The sequence below is a fragment of the Paramormyrops kingsleyae genome, chromosome 8 (assembly GCF_048594095.1).
Source record: "Paramormyrops kingsleyae isolate MSU_618 chromosome 8, PKINGS_0.4, whole genome shotgun sequence".
Classification (NCBI taxonomy): Eukaryota; Metazoa; Chordata; class Actinopteri; order Osteoglossiformes; family Mormyridae; genus Paramormyrops; species Paramormyrops kingsleyae.
Genome location: NC_132804.1, coordinates 14,803,189 through 14,820,660, shown reverse-complemented (window position 1 = coordinate 14,820,660; position 17,472 = coordinate 14,803,189). Strand labels below are relative to the sequence as shown.

The 17,472-nt window shown below is 43.1% G+C and overlaps 2 protein-coding genes across 2 annotated transcripts; both read right to left on the bottom strand.

The window, feature by feature from the left end:
* Window positions 1–734: 734 nt before the first annotated feature.
* On the bottom strand, window positions 735–10,948 carry LOC111839817 (regulator of G-protein signaling 19). The gene is made up of 5 exons (XM_023804069.2): window positions 10,781–10,948; window positions 4,728–4,870; window positions 3,754–3,828; window positions 3,235–3,469; window positions 735–2,267 (listed from the first exon to the last, which is right to left on the bottom strand). The coding sequence occupies exons 1-5, from the start codon at window positions 10,835–10,837 to the stop codon at window positions 2,079–2,081; spliced, it is 699 nt and encodes a 232-aa protein (XP_023659837.1). The 5' UTR covers window positions 10,838–10,948; the 3' UTR covers window positions 735–2,078.
* Window positions 10,949–13,067: 2,119 nt separating this feature from the next.
* On the bottom strand, window positions 13,068–15,662 carry LOC111839846 (protein LKAAEAR1). Its single transcript, XM_023804115.2, has 3 exons — window positions 15,363–15,662; window positions 15,032–15,154; window positions 13,068–13,572 (listed from the first exon to the last, which is right to left on the bottom strand). The coding sequence occupies exons 1-3, from the start codon at window positions 15,660–15,662 to the stop codon at window positions 13,513–13,515; spliced, it is 483 nt and encodes a 160-aa protein (XP_023659883.1). The 3' UTR covers window positions 13,068–13,512.
* Window positions 15,663–17,472: the final 1,810 nt, after the last annotated feature.

Sequence of the window (17,472 nt, the reverse complement as noted above, 5' to 3'; positions counted from 1 at the left end):
TGAGGAAGTTTCAGGTTTCTCTGCTTCCGCCCCATGCCGCTACCCTGTAGCACTGGGCATTTTGCAGTATCTCATCAAGTAACCCAAGTGAGGGTTATTTTACAGACAGGGGCCACACTAACCTTCCCTTGACTTACATTTTAAAAAAATTAAGAGAAAAAAAAAACACAGGAGCTTGGAGGGGGGGAGGGGTGGGTCAAGGGATCTACAATGGAAATAACCTAAGGAGCCATACATACCATTTAACCCCATACAGCACATCACTCCATGTCAACAGACATAGCAGATATGGGTAGAGTAGAACAAATGAGTTATAAGGGGACCCAAAATTTGATTAATTGCCTGCTGTTCCACCCAACAATGTGATGAAGTATTTCTCTGGGAGCTGCAGTTTTCGTCCCAGTGGTGTCGACCATCCTGGCCCACAGCTTGAACTGATCGCTAAGAACCAGCAGAAACAATTTCTGTTCCCTCCACATAACAGCAAGAAATAACTATATGGATAAAACTACTTCGCAATCAACTTGCTGCTCTCATGAAAGAGGCATTCTGACCATGGATTATGACATTTTATCCATTTAAAATGTATCTTTTCCGAACCCTACACCACTCACACACACATCAAAATCTGATTGATTAACGCAGAGTTCCAGTTCTCTGTAAGAGCATGGAACTTTCCACTGAAACGTCATGTTTTCCAGACAAAATAATCAGAACTCCACAGCAGACACAAATTAATGAAACAGCCAAACATTCCTTTTTGTATTCTATACCAAATAAAAAGAAAAAAACAAAGGGCGTTATATCAGCTATGTATTTCAATATGAGTTAAGCGTACCTGCATTCTGCGGAACCGGTAACCTCCTGCTTCACATGAAGTTATGTTGTGTGGCCCTGCTTCTGCACAGTCCGGTAACTGTGTGGATTTCACAGAGCGATTTAGGGCCGACTGCCATTTGGAGATCCATAAAAAACACAGATTCATACAGGGCTTATGGCCTCCTTAATTAGAGAAGGAAAGGAAAAAAATATATAACATTTAGAAAGCACTCCACTGTCACCTTGCATATCAAATGAAAACTGCTACTGTGCTGAAAATCAAAAACACCAATACTTGTAATAAAAAAAAAGACTCGGTTTTCAGTTTTGAAAACAAGAGCTTGGAGCTTAATGGATTTTCCCGGCATGACCCTGGACTTCAGAAAGTAGGAGATGAAAATGCACATAACACCGATCGCATGAAAATGTTGGATAAAATTTGAAAAATAATTTGTGGCAACATGACAGCCATGAAATATATATGTAAACAGTACATACAGACTTATACATCTTTAAGTAAAAAAAAAAAAAGAGTAAAAGTTTTGGACCTAAACTAAAAACTAATTTCGATCGGAGAGGGAGAGAACAAAAGGGAAGGTCCAACGCACAAACGGAACCGAGCTCCGAGCTGGAGAGCAGAAACTGAGGCGGAACCAGGGTCGCAATGTCCAGGGCATTGAGGTGCATGTGCAGCTTTGTGGAGTGTAGAGGTGTTTTAGAGGAGTGTCACATGGCCACTGGGGCATTACTACGCCGGCTCGTCTGGACGGACGGCCCCCAAGCTTCCTATACAGTCGCCCGGTTCTCTTAGCTCTTCCATTGAGTCGCTGGCAAAGCCTCAACACCCTATCAGCCTTTGCACTTGGGGAATGACACAAAAATAAGGCAAATGGCTGACTGTCCCTGTGGGTCCAGGCTCCGGGGAGAGGGAGGGACAGAGATAAGGTCATCTGAGGGTCGAGTGTGGACAGGAGACCGAAAGGCCAGAGTGGAGAAGCAGTGACCAGTGTCTTATTGCACCCACCCGTCACGGGGCACGGGTCAAGGAAGCCATATTAGGATTTACAGTCACCTCATTGGTGTGGGGGCGGGGGGCAGAAATCATGGCAGACGAAAAAAAAAAAAATCTACATAAATGTCAAGGAATTGTCACTGAGGACGGCCCACAGAAGGGGAGGGAGGAGAGATGTGGCCTGGGTGCTGGAGAGAAGGGAGGAAGAGGCCGGGGAGAAGGGAGGAAGAGGCAGGCGAGGGGACACCTACGTCTCCGAGGACGAGCACGAGCCGGTGCGCAGTAGGGATTTGAAAATGGGCGAGGTGAGGAACCTGGGGTAAGAGTCTCTGTGCATGAGGGTGTAGATCTGTAGCTGGGCGTCCTCAAACGTGTGTGGCGTTGGCTCTACAATCTTCTTGTTGATCACCTCTCGCACCCTGGAGTCCAGGCTAACCTGGTGGGGGTAGAGTATAGATGCCATGAGGTTTACAAAACAAAGAAAAACCCACAGATCCTTCTGCCACGATAGATATTTTTGCAGATCTGGCTTCTTCTGTAGAAGCCGACAGGCGTTTCCTCCAGGGCTCAGCGGGCTGCTGTCCACAGTGTCATAAAGTAACGGCCACCTATGGATCGCATCTGGGATTAATTAAACTTAAAGGGCTGTTAGCAGGTCTGAAATGCTCAGGTGCCATGGTAGAAGGGCCTGGAGGCCACTCAGCCCAGGTCTGGGGGCAGCATCCATCCAGGCAAAACCCCGGAGATGGGCAGTTAACAGAAGGAGGGGGCTCTGAGCAGAGCGCCCTCGGGAATGTTGGCCTTAGGGGATCGAGCCTGTGCATACGTCTGTGGGTGAGTCTGAGCATGTTTTTCCTCTATGGCTGTCAGGGCAAGACACCATTTGCCAAAAAAAAAAAAAAAAAAAACTGCCAAAAAAGTTTAAACAAACAACCAGGGCTACTGTTTGGTGGAATACCTACTCACGTCACACTGATGGATCTTGGATCTATCTAGTAGAACAAAATGCAACACATACATCTGACTGTACTGATGTCAACTTAAAAGTGATCATGGGCGTGCATCTTCCACTGCTGCTTCTCCAGTACAGGGTCGCAGGGGAGCCTGGGGGGGACAAAGCAGGGGGACGCCCGACTGTGCTGCCAGTTCTAAAGAATTTTAAAGCCTACCCTCTAGCGGAGCAGCACCCCATCCAGGGTGTTCCCTGTTTCTTACTGGGACCAGCTCCAGACTCACCGTGGTCTTGAACGGAATGAGCAGTAATGGAAGTAACGGAATTTTAAATCCTAGTAACATTTTTCGACAGACCGCAGGCTGTTTAAGAAACCTGAAAGAACATTATTTTTGCCAGACTGACTCCTCATCTCCGCACGTCGGACCCGTCCTCAGCAGGTACCCTTTACCTCCTTGGGCGACAGAATGGACACATAGTCTTCATAGATGAGCCGCGCCTTCTCCTGCATGGCGCTCGTGTTCAGCTCCTGCTTCAGGTCCTCGCATGCCAGCCAGAAGAGCATGTTCTCCTCGCTGTACTCCGTCCGCAGGAACTCCCTGAAGGTGTTCCTGCCCGCCGGGCTCCTCATCAGTTGGTCGAAGGACACCGCCCACTGCCGTACCTCCTCCGGCGTCGGCTTGGCGCTGTGGAACAGGGGGACACCGCTCGCTTTGAGCTGCTGGGAGCACCGGTAAGGGGTTCTGTGTGTGAGCATCTCACTGGGACAGATACATCAGCATTTTCAGGATCACTGTTAGTCTTCTATCCTTCAATGGGCAGTTTTCAGAAAATGCCTCCAGGATTTTCTCTTACAGGTGAGGTGACACTAAGCTGATCCTTCTGCCATCGGTTCCTGTTTGCTTTTTGGTTTTGTTGAGAAATCAGCGACTGCATCATAGAGTGACTCTGAGAAGACGATCATGCTCACCATGCTTCACAGTTAGGGCTGCTCTCCAGACGGGTGTCCCTGGCTCGTCTCCGCGACCTCCGCTGCTCTTCACTCCTGCCGTGTCACATAGAGGGTGGGCGACGGGTCCTGATCTCTCCCAGGCCTCATGCATGCAGTTTGCAGTTAGTTTATACATGATCTTTCTGGGTCGTGCTGTTTATACTCACTGTACAGAGGAATCAGCACCGGCCCCGGGTGTGTGACTGTGTATGTGTGCGTGTGTCCACCCTGCCTCACAGACCACAGCTCCCCCTAGAGGACAGTCATCACCGCTGCCCCGACTGGCTAACCAGCTACTGACGACGGCAGGATGTAAAGCATATCAATAGCCACTGACACCCAATAGAGATGAATGTGCTTCCCGTTGAAGCAGAGTTCTGTCTCGCTGCCAAGTCTGTCCACGCCTGCTGGAGCCCAATTACAACCTATTTCACACTCAGCCTGTCGAAATCAATCTGCCATATTAAAGGAAAACTTGCCGCTGCACTATACAGTTGATTGCTTGGAGGCTTCTTCCATTACATATTCTGACAGCAAAGGCACATGCACAGCAGATTAGACAAACTGCACTATGCATCTGATGGACCACGATGCAGGTCCAGGGGGGACAATGTGGTTGATGCCAATTATGTGCCACAATGGGGATTTTCTAGGGTCAGATCACGCGAGAGCCACTTCTGTGCCTCACATCATTCTCATATCGAGCCAGATCTCCTGAGGTTAAGCCTGGGATGCTTACGTTGTCACTTGATGCCATGTAGAAGGTGGTGGTGAAACTTTGCGGGGGTTGGGGGGGGGGGGCTATTTTAACCTCTTTCAGTTATGGCGTGTATCTACAGCTCGACCACACTGGACAGGCATCCTCTAAGGTGCCCCTCACCTCTGGAGCCATAATGTGAAAACGAGCACAAATCTGTGCCGGGGTGGGAGGGGGTGGTTAGGCCAGGACTTACCAGGAGCAGTTACAGCAGCAGCACCAGCAGAAGCAGCAGGCGTTGGGACGTGGCAGGGTCGCTGTGGCCAGCTGGTGGGGGGCACCCCCTCCCCCGCTGCGCACCATGGAGGGTTCTCGATCTGCCGGGATAGGGCCTGTGTACTGACACACAGACACATACAGAGACATGAGAGGGGTGCAGCAAAGCCTCACAATGGTCCCACACCACACAAAACGTGTCCCACTCTATGGCAGCTCTACACAATGGTGATGAAACACGACCTGCAAGCACTGAAAGGGCCACCCCGCCCCATCCTCCCCCCCCTCCCCCAACACGCCGCTACCCGCACATAAATCACACAGCCCCCCCCCCCCTTCCGGGGCCAGAGCAGCACAATGTAGCTGCATGACTCGTCGTGTGATCGTGCCTTTAGGGCAATCAGTGCTGTCACTGCATGCGTCTCACTGAGACACACGGACAGCATCATGCTGGGACCCTCGTATGCCACAGGCACTGCACAGAGGGACGGCCTACTGCAGCCTGGCCAGACCCCAGTGCCAGCTCGGGTGAGACCACAAACCAAGCAGGTGGCACATCTTCTCGTGAGCTCACAGGATGCACATTTAAAAGCTTCAGGCACAATGTGAATGAAGCATCATTTTTCATTATATCATTATACACGTGCCATTTAGCCCCTGAACAAGGCCCTTAACCTCAGTCGCTCCAGGCTGTCTGATCCTGATTTAGCTATTGTATCTCACTTTAGATAAAAGCATTTGCTAAAGTAATTGTAATAGTAAACTGTATATCTTGTCCAGCACTTATTTACTTGCCATTGAGTTCATTTGGGCAATTATAACAAAAATAAAATCATTTAAAACTGTGTTGTGCTTAAGATGCCAACGAGGCAGGTTAAGATGTTAAGTTACACTGCCGGGCGTTATATTAGCCAGCAGATCAGACCAAGATCTTCACCTCGTTACTGGATATTCAGGTACAGGAAGCTCCTGAGTTGCACCAGCACCTAGACCAGGGGTCACCAACATGGTGCCCACGGGCACCAGGACACCCCCAAGGACCACGACTCGCCTGCGGACCTGGTCTAAAAATAGCACAACTCACCAGTAAGCAATGTCTAAAATTTAATTTTATCCTGTTGCTATCCTTCTTTATTCACATTTGCATTTATATAGATTTGAAAATGACAATATCGAAAAAAACATTTAAAACATGTTTATTATAAATGAAGCTTAGGAGGGCGTTTCAAACTGGCAGCCCTTCGTATGGCTCCGTACCCATGAAGTAGCTCTCAGTTTCAAAAAGGTTGGTGAGCCCTTGACCTAGACTAATAGATCTAAAGAGCCTCTGGTTTGACCAAAACACCAGCCTACTCTTCAGCTCCAATGGCTCAGACAGTCACAGATGCTACAAGATGTTTCGCAAGACGGAGCATTAGTCACCACTTCCTACTGATGGTCCTGGAGAACCTTTGAGTCATCACTGGGTTTATCATTTAGCTCTATTAGAAAGGCTACACAGAACAGCTCTGTCTGCAGGCTTTAAATATTGCTGAGTGTACGGTTTCATCGTACTTGCATTGTATACCCATTTATGTCATGAAAAGACACTTCCTGGTGTTACCCTGGTAACGTGGATTGTATTGCATTGTCCTCCAAAGTTATACCCCTGTATATAAAAAGGACAAAACACAGACCACGGTACAGTGCAAAGTAATCGCAACCTTCAGATGTTGAATGGTATAATGACCCATTGTTTTTTTTTTTGACATTTGTAATAACCAGGTGCGAGAGGTGACTAACCAAAAACAAATATCCATACGTATATCTATCCTCCACGACTACTTATCTAGTGATGGATCACCATAAGCTGGGAAACTGTTCACTTTGCTCCCTGGCATAAGACTAAAACAGGAAAAGGATTATTTAAAAATCTATGTTCATAAAAACTCAAGAATCTATCCTAACAAAAGTCTGGCCTAACAAAAGGATCGACAAAAGCATACCAGCATGCAGGGAGATGTCAAGATTCCCCAGCGTGATAGCAGACTCTTAAAAGAAAAATAAATGGGGGGGGGGGGGAAAGCATGAAAGGTTTCCTGTGCCTTTATCTGTGAACTCACAGCCTGCTTGGGGAAAGTTTGACTGACAACTGTCAATCTCTCCCTAACAGCTGAGCACTGCTGCACTCATTATCTGAGAAGTGCAAGAATAGTGGCCTCGCTGCAACAAGCAGAATGACAGGCAGCCGCAAGCACGGTGCCACGGAAAAAGGATGGCCGAAAGGAGGAAAAACCAACCAAACCAGCTCTGCAAAAAGCAGACTAGCTAAAGCAGCCGTTCTGTAGGCGGCCTGGGGCTGTTACATTACACACAGTTTCCAGGGCGTTACTGTGCCCTCTGGTCCTGGATAATTTCAGCTGCTTGGCGTTTGGATTCAAAAGAAGTGAGAACCTCCCATCTGTAAGACCCCTCCATCCAGGAAGGTGGCAGAAGCCCTATGTACATACATCTCAGCATTCAGAGATGACAAAGGGAAATCGTGAGAAGCACATCCCGTTTGACTAAACGGTGCTTGCTCAGTCTGAAACATGTAACCTGTGTGCATCTGTGAGTAGGGCTACACGATGTGCGATGTTAATATCAACACTGCATATTATGCACTTGCAACTGTCACATGGGATGGACCGTGAAAGTCAGCTTGATTGAGATTAGGCTTGGGCAGCATCTATGTCCAGAAATTACACTGCAGTATATGGTACTTTCAAGGTTTTTTCAAAAGCAGCGCTATTTAGGTTTTTGAAATCTGAGAGATTTTTTTTCTGAAGGGTGGGGAATAAGATTAGCCGAACAGAGATCAATAAGTTTGCTAAAACATTTTTACTCTGTCATAAAAAAACAAAACTTAACAAGCTTTACAATTTTAATGATTGTTCCTTTTGTTTACTGTTGCAACATTTGCATGAGCTCTGCATGTGCTTTTCAAGCCAATCAATCATTTTTGTCCCTGCTGTTGGACTCGGCGGTGCATTTGTAAGAAAAGAGCGAGGAGAAAGCGAGCAAGAAGTGGTCACCAAAAGACATTCGTCTTCCACTGTATGGATATAGTTTGGACTCCACAGAGACGATATTGAGCAATAGCAAGTGATTTGCTGGCACAACTCACGGCAACACCACCAACTTATTTGACAAACTGTACTGGTAGATAAACAATAGCCAAATAGAACTTATTTTAGATATATTTAACTCATTTTTGCTTCAAAAATATTACAATATCAATTGCAATAAATTACATCAAAATAATAAATAAATGAAAAAATTTTCCAATGCCGTGGAGCCTGATTTGCGAGGGTCATGGTGGAGACCATATCTCATCAGATCTACCATTTAAGGGCTATGTTGTTTCTTAAATTAAAACACAATCTAATGTGGAGGTACTCAAAATATCAATAAATTTATTAGATGCTAATTTACTGACTTCAGAGAATTTTGGGTAACACCTATAAATACTTGCAAGCATGCCCTTCAGGGTGTACCACAGCCTGAGACTTTACAAGCCCCTCCGTGGCCCAGACCAGAATAAACGTTTGGAAGATGATCAGAGGGACACTAATGGCTGAAAACCACAGCTGATATTTCCCCAAACAAAGCTCTTACATTTGCCACTGTAGTTAATACCAAACTGCTATCCACGAGCACACAGAGATCACTGAGGAAGGAAAAATATGGCCTGAGATGTTTTCACACCACTTGAGCTGAAGTGATCTTGATGGACCCATATTAGCACATGGCTGCTCTGTGACTCACTGGAAGCTGCACGCTGTCATGTGACACACTTCCTTAAGACATGCTTTCTTTTCATTTCTATTCTTTCCTGAGGAAGAAGGAACAATGGCTTGAACCCAAATGGCTAAACCATGCCCTTTGCTCAACTTCTATATCCTCTCATCCTCTGGGACCTGGTAATCAATATCCAGTCATTGCAGTGGTCAGTTTCAGTGCTGCAGGAGACATCCTAAAGAAAAACACATTTCCCTAACTGTAATCTCCTGTACAGAATGCAGGTTTTTTTCCCTATGCACCAGTGTGTGTAAAAAAAAAGTGAGTAAACTATTGCAAAAAATTTCAAAATGTCCTTCTTTAATAGAGAGGAAAAAAAAATTAAACTATACAACAATACAGAACAAAGCATCAGAATGCTCCAAACAGCACTCCAAACTAATAATCTTGGTAAGGTCCCTCTGGTGTCAAGTGTGATATTCATATGCATTTGATAAAAAAAGTCCTAAGTTATGCAAAACAGTTTTCAAAGAAGACAAATTCTTTAAAGATGATTCTGCACTGCAGCAGTAGGCTATTTAAAACTATTTAATGTGATCTCTCTTCTACTGCAGAAACTACAGCATCAAGATTTGGATGCTATCTTAATTGTGATTTAAACAGAAGTTAATTGAAGAGCAAAGCACAGTCATTTCTTTAGCACATCATCCTTCCCGCTGCTCACTACACCACTGTTTGCTAAAAAACACTATTGGGGATGCTTCCTGCCCGCTGCTATCAAGCACGATAAGGCTTCCTCTCGGCATGCCAGCCCTCAGACGCAGCCAGAACACAATCCTGGCATTTAAAAACTGACATACTACATATGTATTTACTAATATCTACACCACATACTTGCATCTGTAGTCTATGTTTCAATGCACACACTGAGTGGTCCTATATAAATATTTTTACCCTTGGGATCAATAAAGTATAGCGGTCTATCTATGTATCCATCCACACAGCATCCCTCTATTTTTGTGAGCTAGCCCATTAATCCAATAATTTACAAATGCAGTCAATAAGCATTGCCTCCACTCTAAAAGGTCACAGCAGCGTATATACTGCATATATCGGTTCAAAGTTGTTCTACATCCATGCAAAAAAAAAAAAAAAACCTCACCTGATACCTTCACTTATTCTCATCCTTTTCTGTCCCTTTAAAGCCCATGCTGCAGAGATGCCTCCCGCCTCCACAGGGCAAAGAAAGCCCCGCCCACTCACCTTCTACCGATGTTCGCGAGGGCGCGCCTCTCTCTACACGTAAAAAAATTTCATTCACTAGACTGTCTCGCGCACATCTCGTGAACGCGCTTTACTACAGAAGAACGGGAGCGGGAGATGGAGCGTGTTCGTCGGAAGGACGGTAGACGAACCTCACGAATTAAAAAAAATCCTTAAAAATGTCCTAGTACGTCCAAATTGCCACATAATTTCTAAAACAATGAACAGAAAGATGTAAAAAAGAGCTGTCAGCGCTATTTCTCAATATAAACGGTTTTTAAATATCATTAGAAAAATGTACTTTATGTAAATGAGTATGGAATTGCTCAGTTTCAAAGTTCTACATTTGAGCATGTTCCTTGCCGTCAGTATTAAAAATCTCCTTAATTATGCGTTAATAGTTGCGGCAGCATAAACCTATGTGTTAAAACTTGCGATGTCAGCTTAGAACAATTACGTTTATTTTTTCCATAACGGGGTCGGGTGATATATTTTAATAGTTAAAACAACCAGCTAAATGTCAGACATTTATTTGAAAAATTATTTTAAAACTACCAATTTACAACTAAACTCCCCTTCCCCCGATGAGCTACAGTGCATTTTTAATCACAAAATATGGTAACACGACAAAGACCACGGACATATTGCCAACAGTTATTTTATGAGGGACAACACTGTCGTATCAGTTAATACTGCAGTAACACCGTTTATCACTTATCAAAAGCATTTGCACCTAGAATGACCGATAGAAAGCTACATCCAGCCACATCCGACTCACAAACAAGCAGCGCGAAGTCACTATCGATGACAATTGTGTCCCGGAAAGCCTCGCTTGCGGCACCCATTTCCCCGCATTATCATTGTGGGAGATTATTGAACAAGACCCTTTTTAGAGAACCGCGAACCTTTTCGAACCGGGCAAAGCCCACAACCAAGATGTTAGCTGGCTAGCTTTCAAGCTAAACCTCCTGACTAGAAAAATGCAATAGTTTTCGAATCAGTGATACTTACAATTTTTGCATTAAAATGGTCTGGAAGGCGATAACCGGTTCGTTTCCTGAAGCACATTCGTTCCTTTAACTGAGTTTGATGTATTTAAGTTTTTTTTTTCCTCCGAGGTTCAAGCTTCAAAATCGACACCCTCAGAGGGAAGCAGAGGTTGTTCTGCGCATGCGCAGAAACAACAGCCCCACTCGAAAAGCTCTTGGAGGACTTCCCTCTTGTAACCTTAATTTTAATCGAACTTCTATCTGAACGTGTTTTTTGTGCTTTCTTATATTTTAACTGTTAATAACACAATGATGTGAATTTATTGTGATTATTTGTTATTAGTGGAGTTATTCATTTAGGTCATTTCGAAGTGAACAGCAAACGGTTTTACATTAAAACACGGAGGTAACCTAAATTTTTTACTTTTCATCAACAAAGTTAAGTGATCATTAAACAGAAATACTACATTATGATTACAATACTTATTCTTAAATTCCAAGACTTATATGCGCTTAATTAATGAGAAATTTCAGAATAACATCAGGCAATATGTTCCAGTAAAGATGATCTTCAAATGTACTCTGTCATGTCGTAGTCAAGCCTGACATGCGATTGATTTTTGCAGGAAACAAAGCGAACAAATAATAACACTTCCTAAACTGCCATGACACGCAGACCCTTTTGTATACTGAGAACGAATAGCTGGTGCTTTTATCAATCACTCAAATCTTACAACATATAAGTCAATGTGTTCTTAAATTAATTGCATCCGATTTATTTATCACCAAACGTTGGTGAATTCAGGCCTCCGCGGGGAGCGGCTTCCCTTAAATGACCAGCAGGAGTCAGCAAACACTAAGGATATCACGGAGTGCGCCAAACCCCGCAGTAGTCCGTAGGCTCGTTTCCATACCGTCATTTTCCTTTATGATGAGTTTTTCTTCACATGTGTAAGTTAGTGTGTTTAAGACTATGGGTTATAAGTGAAAACCAATGAATATATCGGGATAACTTTTTTTTTTACAGAAACCATTGGAACATAATTGTCTTCTAGGTATATTCTCCCATTCCAAAACTAAGTTTCTCCTTAATTCGATATTCAGACACACGCACACACACTCACATACATACGCATACACACACACACACACACACACACACACACACACACACACACACACACAAACACACACACACACACACAAACAAACAAACGTAAGTGACTTTTCATGTGAAAAGCTTTGTTACTTGTATAGTTTAAAAGAATCACAGTTTGCAGTTAAACGTATAATTATATAGTTACGGCTTCTTAATAATTCTTCATAACTGTATTTCAAAAACTGCGGTATTTTTGTTTAGCAGTACTGCAACCAACCACGTGCCGGCAGTAATACTCTCTCAGTTGAAATCAATTAAAATCGTGACGCAAACACATCACAGTGACAAATATTTTGCTTATATATGTGTGTGTGCATGTATTTAGTAAGTCGGTAATATACACTAATCACCAAATTCAAACTGTTAGTTTTAAGAGATACTGGAGTGACGCAATGTCAAACGATGACCTACACGCCTTCTCTGGTATCATTTCATTTTCCCTATTTCCTTAGCAAATGTTTGCACTGCGATGCCCATCAAATAGGGTACACGTTTTCTGTTTGCTCCATCTTTTGTAAGGGCAGAGGGTTTGTCTTTAATGCTACAGGTCACGTTTGCAGTCTAAAGCAAAAGATGTGATCAAAACAAGGGTTACCTAGAGTATCCTAGGTCTTTTATTTCCAAGACAAGATTGGATGCATCCCACATGAGATTCTGAGCCCAGCACTCTGGTCATGGTAGAGTGCTCATTCCAGATTCGATAAAGACACTGTCCAACATCAGAATGTGAAGTTAAAAGTGTGGATCAGTTCAATACACCTCAGTATTAGATATGTGTGCAAGGAGGTAGTACAGCTACAGCACAAAATAACAGACCTTTTTGGCATCCATCTGCTAATGGGAAGGGTGTTTGATTAGACACTTAGGTTACAGCATAGCCACATAATCACAACCATCATTACTTTGTTGCATTTCCTTTGTATTCAGCTTCTTCAGAAACCATTCTGTCAACAATCTCCCAATGATGGAGAACCAAGCAATCATTTTTATTATGGGAATATTATTAGACTGTTACAGTGTACAGTCACTAACATAAATATGCCCACTGTCTGGGCTACAAATGGACCCTGGAAATGAATTGGACAGGAACCTTTTGCCAAAGTTCCTGGCTGGTTGTTTAAAATAGTTAATGGAAATGTTTTGCTCAGCAACAGCAGAGTACTTCAAGATCACTTTACCTGAAAGATGAACCAAACAATTTTGTCTATGGAAAAATGTTTTTTTAGATGTCCTGTTTAAGAAACACAATTCCAATGACATCCTGATCCCCAGTTGTTCTCTAAGGCGTGGGAAGTTATTTTTGGTGAGAAAAACTATCCAGAAATAATGGATTCTAAATATAACATAGATGTTTGGGTCGGTCTTTTTATGTACATTCGTGTGGTATGTAAAAATCAGGCAGGGAATGCATGCTTTTAGCTCTTTCTCCCAATGTATAAATCCAGCTCCTAAACTACCATAACAAATGTCACCTTAAGAACAACTGTCTTTATTGCCATCAATTGGACAATAAAATGTTGGAGACTCTGGTCCTATTGACATGGGGGATGGATATGCAGTACATGGTAGGAGGGATCCTCCTTTGCCCCATAGCTTCAGCTTCGAATGAATGTTAGACCCTGCTTGTCCTCCAGGAGCTGCTCAACTCTTGCCCTCTGTACATACAGAAAACAAACAATCATTTTAACATCATTTGTGTTTTGGGCAAGTCTTAATGGTACTGTCACGCTCACACATTATGGGCAGAGTGGGGATGCCAATTCGCATGTTGTTCCTTAGACTGCAGGGACAATATGCACACTCTACGCACACAGAGCCAGGAAAATGATTCAAACCCACATACCTCAGGGTGTGAGGATATAGTGCTACCAGCTAAACCATCACGTGACCTAGATAAACTTTATCTGTAAAACAATGTTGGAAAAAGGAATAACAAATTGGAAATACGGACTCTGAAGTACTCTGAATTACCGTAGGTTAAATTTAGAACTAGGTATTGTTCTTTGATGAAAAAATGACTACTATATATCTACTGTATATTTGTTCTATTTGCAGACTTAAAGAAAGTCCTAACCTTTAGGTCACCTGTTCAAACCCAGGAGTGAGGACTCTTCATCCAATCAGTCCTATAATTAGTAATCTAATTAGGGAGTTACAGCAAAAACCTGCATACATACTGGCCTTTTCTGGATAAGATTAGCCACCTCTGTCCTCGACAGTTGACTGCTGGATGAGGAGAAGCAGACACCAACACCTCAATTGTTTTTTTTCTCCACCATGCTTAGTGTAAAACGGCAGCCTTTATTATAACATTCTACCCTACTCTACTTCTTTTAGTCCTATCGCCACACTTAAAAACCATAAATTGCCACTGCAGTGTCACATGGTCCAGCTTGCCCATGTATCTTAAAGGTGTGTTTTAAGATAAGGCCCTACAAAGACCCTGAGCAACCATCCATCACAATGCTTTGAGAGACTCTTTGAGGGCCTTGTGTTGTGTTCATTTTCACACAGACAGCAGAGCAGGATCTCTGTCTTTCAAAAGCAGACTTGTAGTGGTAGAAGGCCACGTATTTGTTGGTCTTCATTCCAATTCAGCTCTTCATCATTTTCAATCAATCCCTTGCTGTTTTTTCTTAGATGAATGTTTGTTTACACAGTAAGAAACCATAGCCAAACACTGTACTTTCAGTTATATACAAGGAACAAGGGTTGTTTGGAATTTCATTGTTAAAATATTGAACTTAAAGCAGAAAGTTAGAAACTACACAGGGTAGGATGACCATTAACCTGACAGACTTGTACTTGTTCATCTGAAGAACATGATTTTGCCTTACATGTGCAAGGAGAGAATTTAAGTACCTCAGCAAGTCTTTGAAACAAGACAGATTTTGCCAGAACATGAGAAGAACTCAGAAGCACAATTAGATGTGAGATCATTCCAAAACACGCACACAAAATAATTAGGCTTGGGATAAAGGAATTTAATCCTAGAATGAGTGTTGTTTTGGGGTTCATATCTGGAACCCCTAACTTCCAGATCTTTTAGTTTTCAGAGAAAAAGAACATCAATCAAATGCTGGCAATAAATTAACCAGTTAGCTCAGAACTCACTTGTATCTTATCCAGGGTATCATGAAGGGCTACTTTGTCTTCTTTGACTGGCATCAGCAGATGAAGGCGAATTGCATTCTGGGCAGTGGATTGCCAGGAAATCATGAGGTTGATCTCCTGGGTCTTCAGTCATTGGATAAAAAGGAAAATGAGAAATTCAAAGGTAATTTCAAAACACTTAGGGTCTACATAATAGCTGGTGTCTTTATTTAAAGTGAGTTTGATTAAAAAGCTCATCTGTTATAGCACTGGAGCAGTTTGACCTATCTGCCAAACATTTGAACACTGTATTCCATCTAGACTAAATAGCAAGTAGCCAGCAAGCACGAACCCGGAGAGTCTGGTACCGCAGTCTCATTAGGCGGATCCGATCACGCGCCTCAGCCGCTTTTAGTTGGCCAATCAGCGCACCCCGCAGTTTCCTTTCTTCCTCTTGAGTTGCATCTGCAGCCGGTACGTTTTCCCGGGCCGCTGCGCACCGCTCCCGTACGCGATGCTCCGATGCCGTCACCGCTTTGCGCACATCTTTAGACTGCTCTTGGTAGGCGAGTTGGCGGGCCCTCTGCTGCGGGCACATCCGTCGGATCTCCGACGCCGGTTTGCTTCGTCGGTTATTCGTGACGTTAGACATTTGTTTCATTGATCTTGTTTTATTTAACTGTCAGAAGTGTGAAAAATTAATGTAAAATGTCAGCTCAGGCATAAAGCATACAATTTTTAATTGTTTATAAAGAAAAATTTGATAAAGTACACTTCACTGCACGGTTGAATATGCAGGAAATGTACTTGATTTGTAAGTAACCCTAATTACGCATACATCATTGCCTATTAAACAATGAAAAGTATTTTCCTAAATAACACAGGTCTACAAAAAAAAACATTTTCAGCTACATGGGATATTTTTGGTAAATTTTATGTTTTTTAGGGTGCTGAATCCAAAAATGACCTCCATTTCCCTCTATCACGTACAGTTTTTTTTGCAAAACAAAAAACTATTCCTTCATGGCATATTTAACACTACATGTGTACTTTTTTTGTCTGTGAAACCTTTTCTTCTTCTCTTTGATGCTCCTCTGAACACGCTTTCGCTTTCCATCTTCTGTTTCCCACCTGAGCATCCAACAGTAGTTAGCTAGCATGTTGACGTCCCATCTTCCTTGGTATCGTCTCTCGATTTCACGAACATCCTGGTGAAATCTTTCACCCTGCTCTTCACTATAGGCTCCTAAGTTCTCGGGAAAACAATCGATATGGGAGTGTAGGAAATGAACTTTTAAGCTCATCTTGTATCCTTGAGTTTCATACGCAGCCAACATGCGTTGTACAATGGTTTTGTAGAGAGGGTCTTTAGTATTCATAAAAAACCTGTGCACTACATCCTTAAAAGAATCCCACGCTTCTTTTTCTTTTTCCCACATTGTTTCTGAAAAGCGGGGATCGGATAACAGTTTTTGTATGTCAGGGCCAGTAAAAACTTCCTCTTTCAATTTGGCTTCTGACAGTTTTGGGAACTTGGAACACAGATATCTGAAACATTCCCCATCTTTAGTCAGTGATTTAATGAACTGCTTCATAATCCCTAATTTTATATGAAGAGGTGGTAATAAAACCTTTTCAGGTGGAACCAAGGTTGTATTTATGACATTTTTTTGCCGGGGGTTAAGGCACCTTGAAGTAGCCAGTCAGTTTTGGTCCAATGGAGGTCTCTGACTCGACTGTCCCACGAGCATAGGAAGCAGGGATATTTTGTGTAACCTGCCTGCTGGCCCAACAACATGGTTAGTATTTTGAAGTCTCCACAAACCATCCAATGATGTTCTTGATAGTTGATTTTCTCAAGAATCATAGACAAATCGTTATAGTTTTCTTCCAAATGCACCGAGTGCCCTAAAGGAAGCGATGCAAATGTATTACCATTATTCAGCAAGACTGCTTTGAGGCCTGTTTTAGACGAATCTATGAATAGGCACCACGCAGATGGATCATATTCTATGTCAAAGCACTTCATTAGTCCTTGAACATCATTACAAAAAATGAGATTTCCCTCTTTGGAGAAAAACTGAGTGAATTCCTTCTCTCAGCGCCTGTACCCGGAGAATAAAGTCCCAGGTGTCTGCAGATTTTTATTTTTCAGTCTTGACCCTAGCAATTCGGCTCCATCTTTGGAAAGGTCTAAATCTCTAACTAGATCATTAAGCTCGCTCTGAGAAAATGGTTGGGATCCCTCATCAACAGAAACATCTGAGCTAGATTCATCCTGGTGGGGTAATGTGTCTCCGTCCTCAGAATCACTCCGGATATCATCCAAACTTGAAGGTGGGTGTGGAACTGGTATTTCTGAGGTATGAGGCACTGGACGAATAGCTGAACTAAGGTTTGGGTAAGATATGTTCTTTTTATTTTTAGTATTAAAGCCTCTTACATCTACCGAACAGAAATAG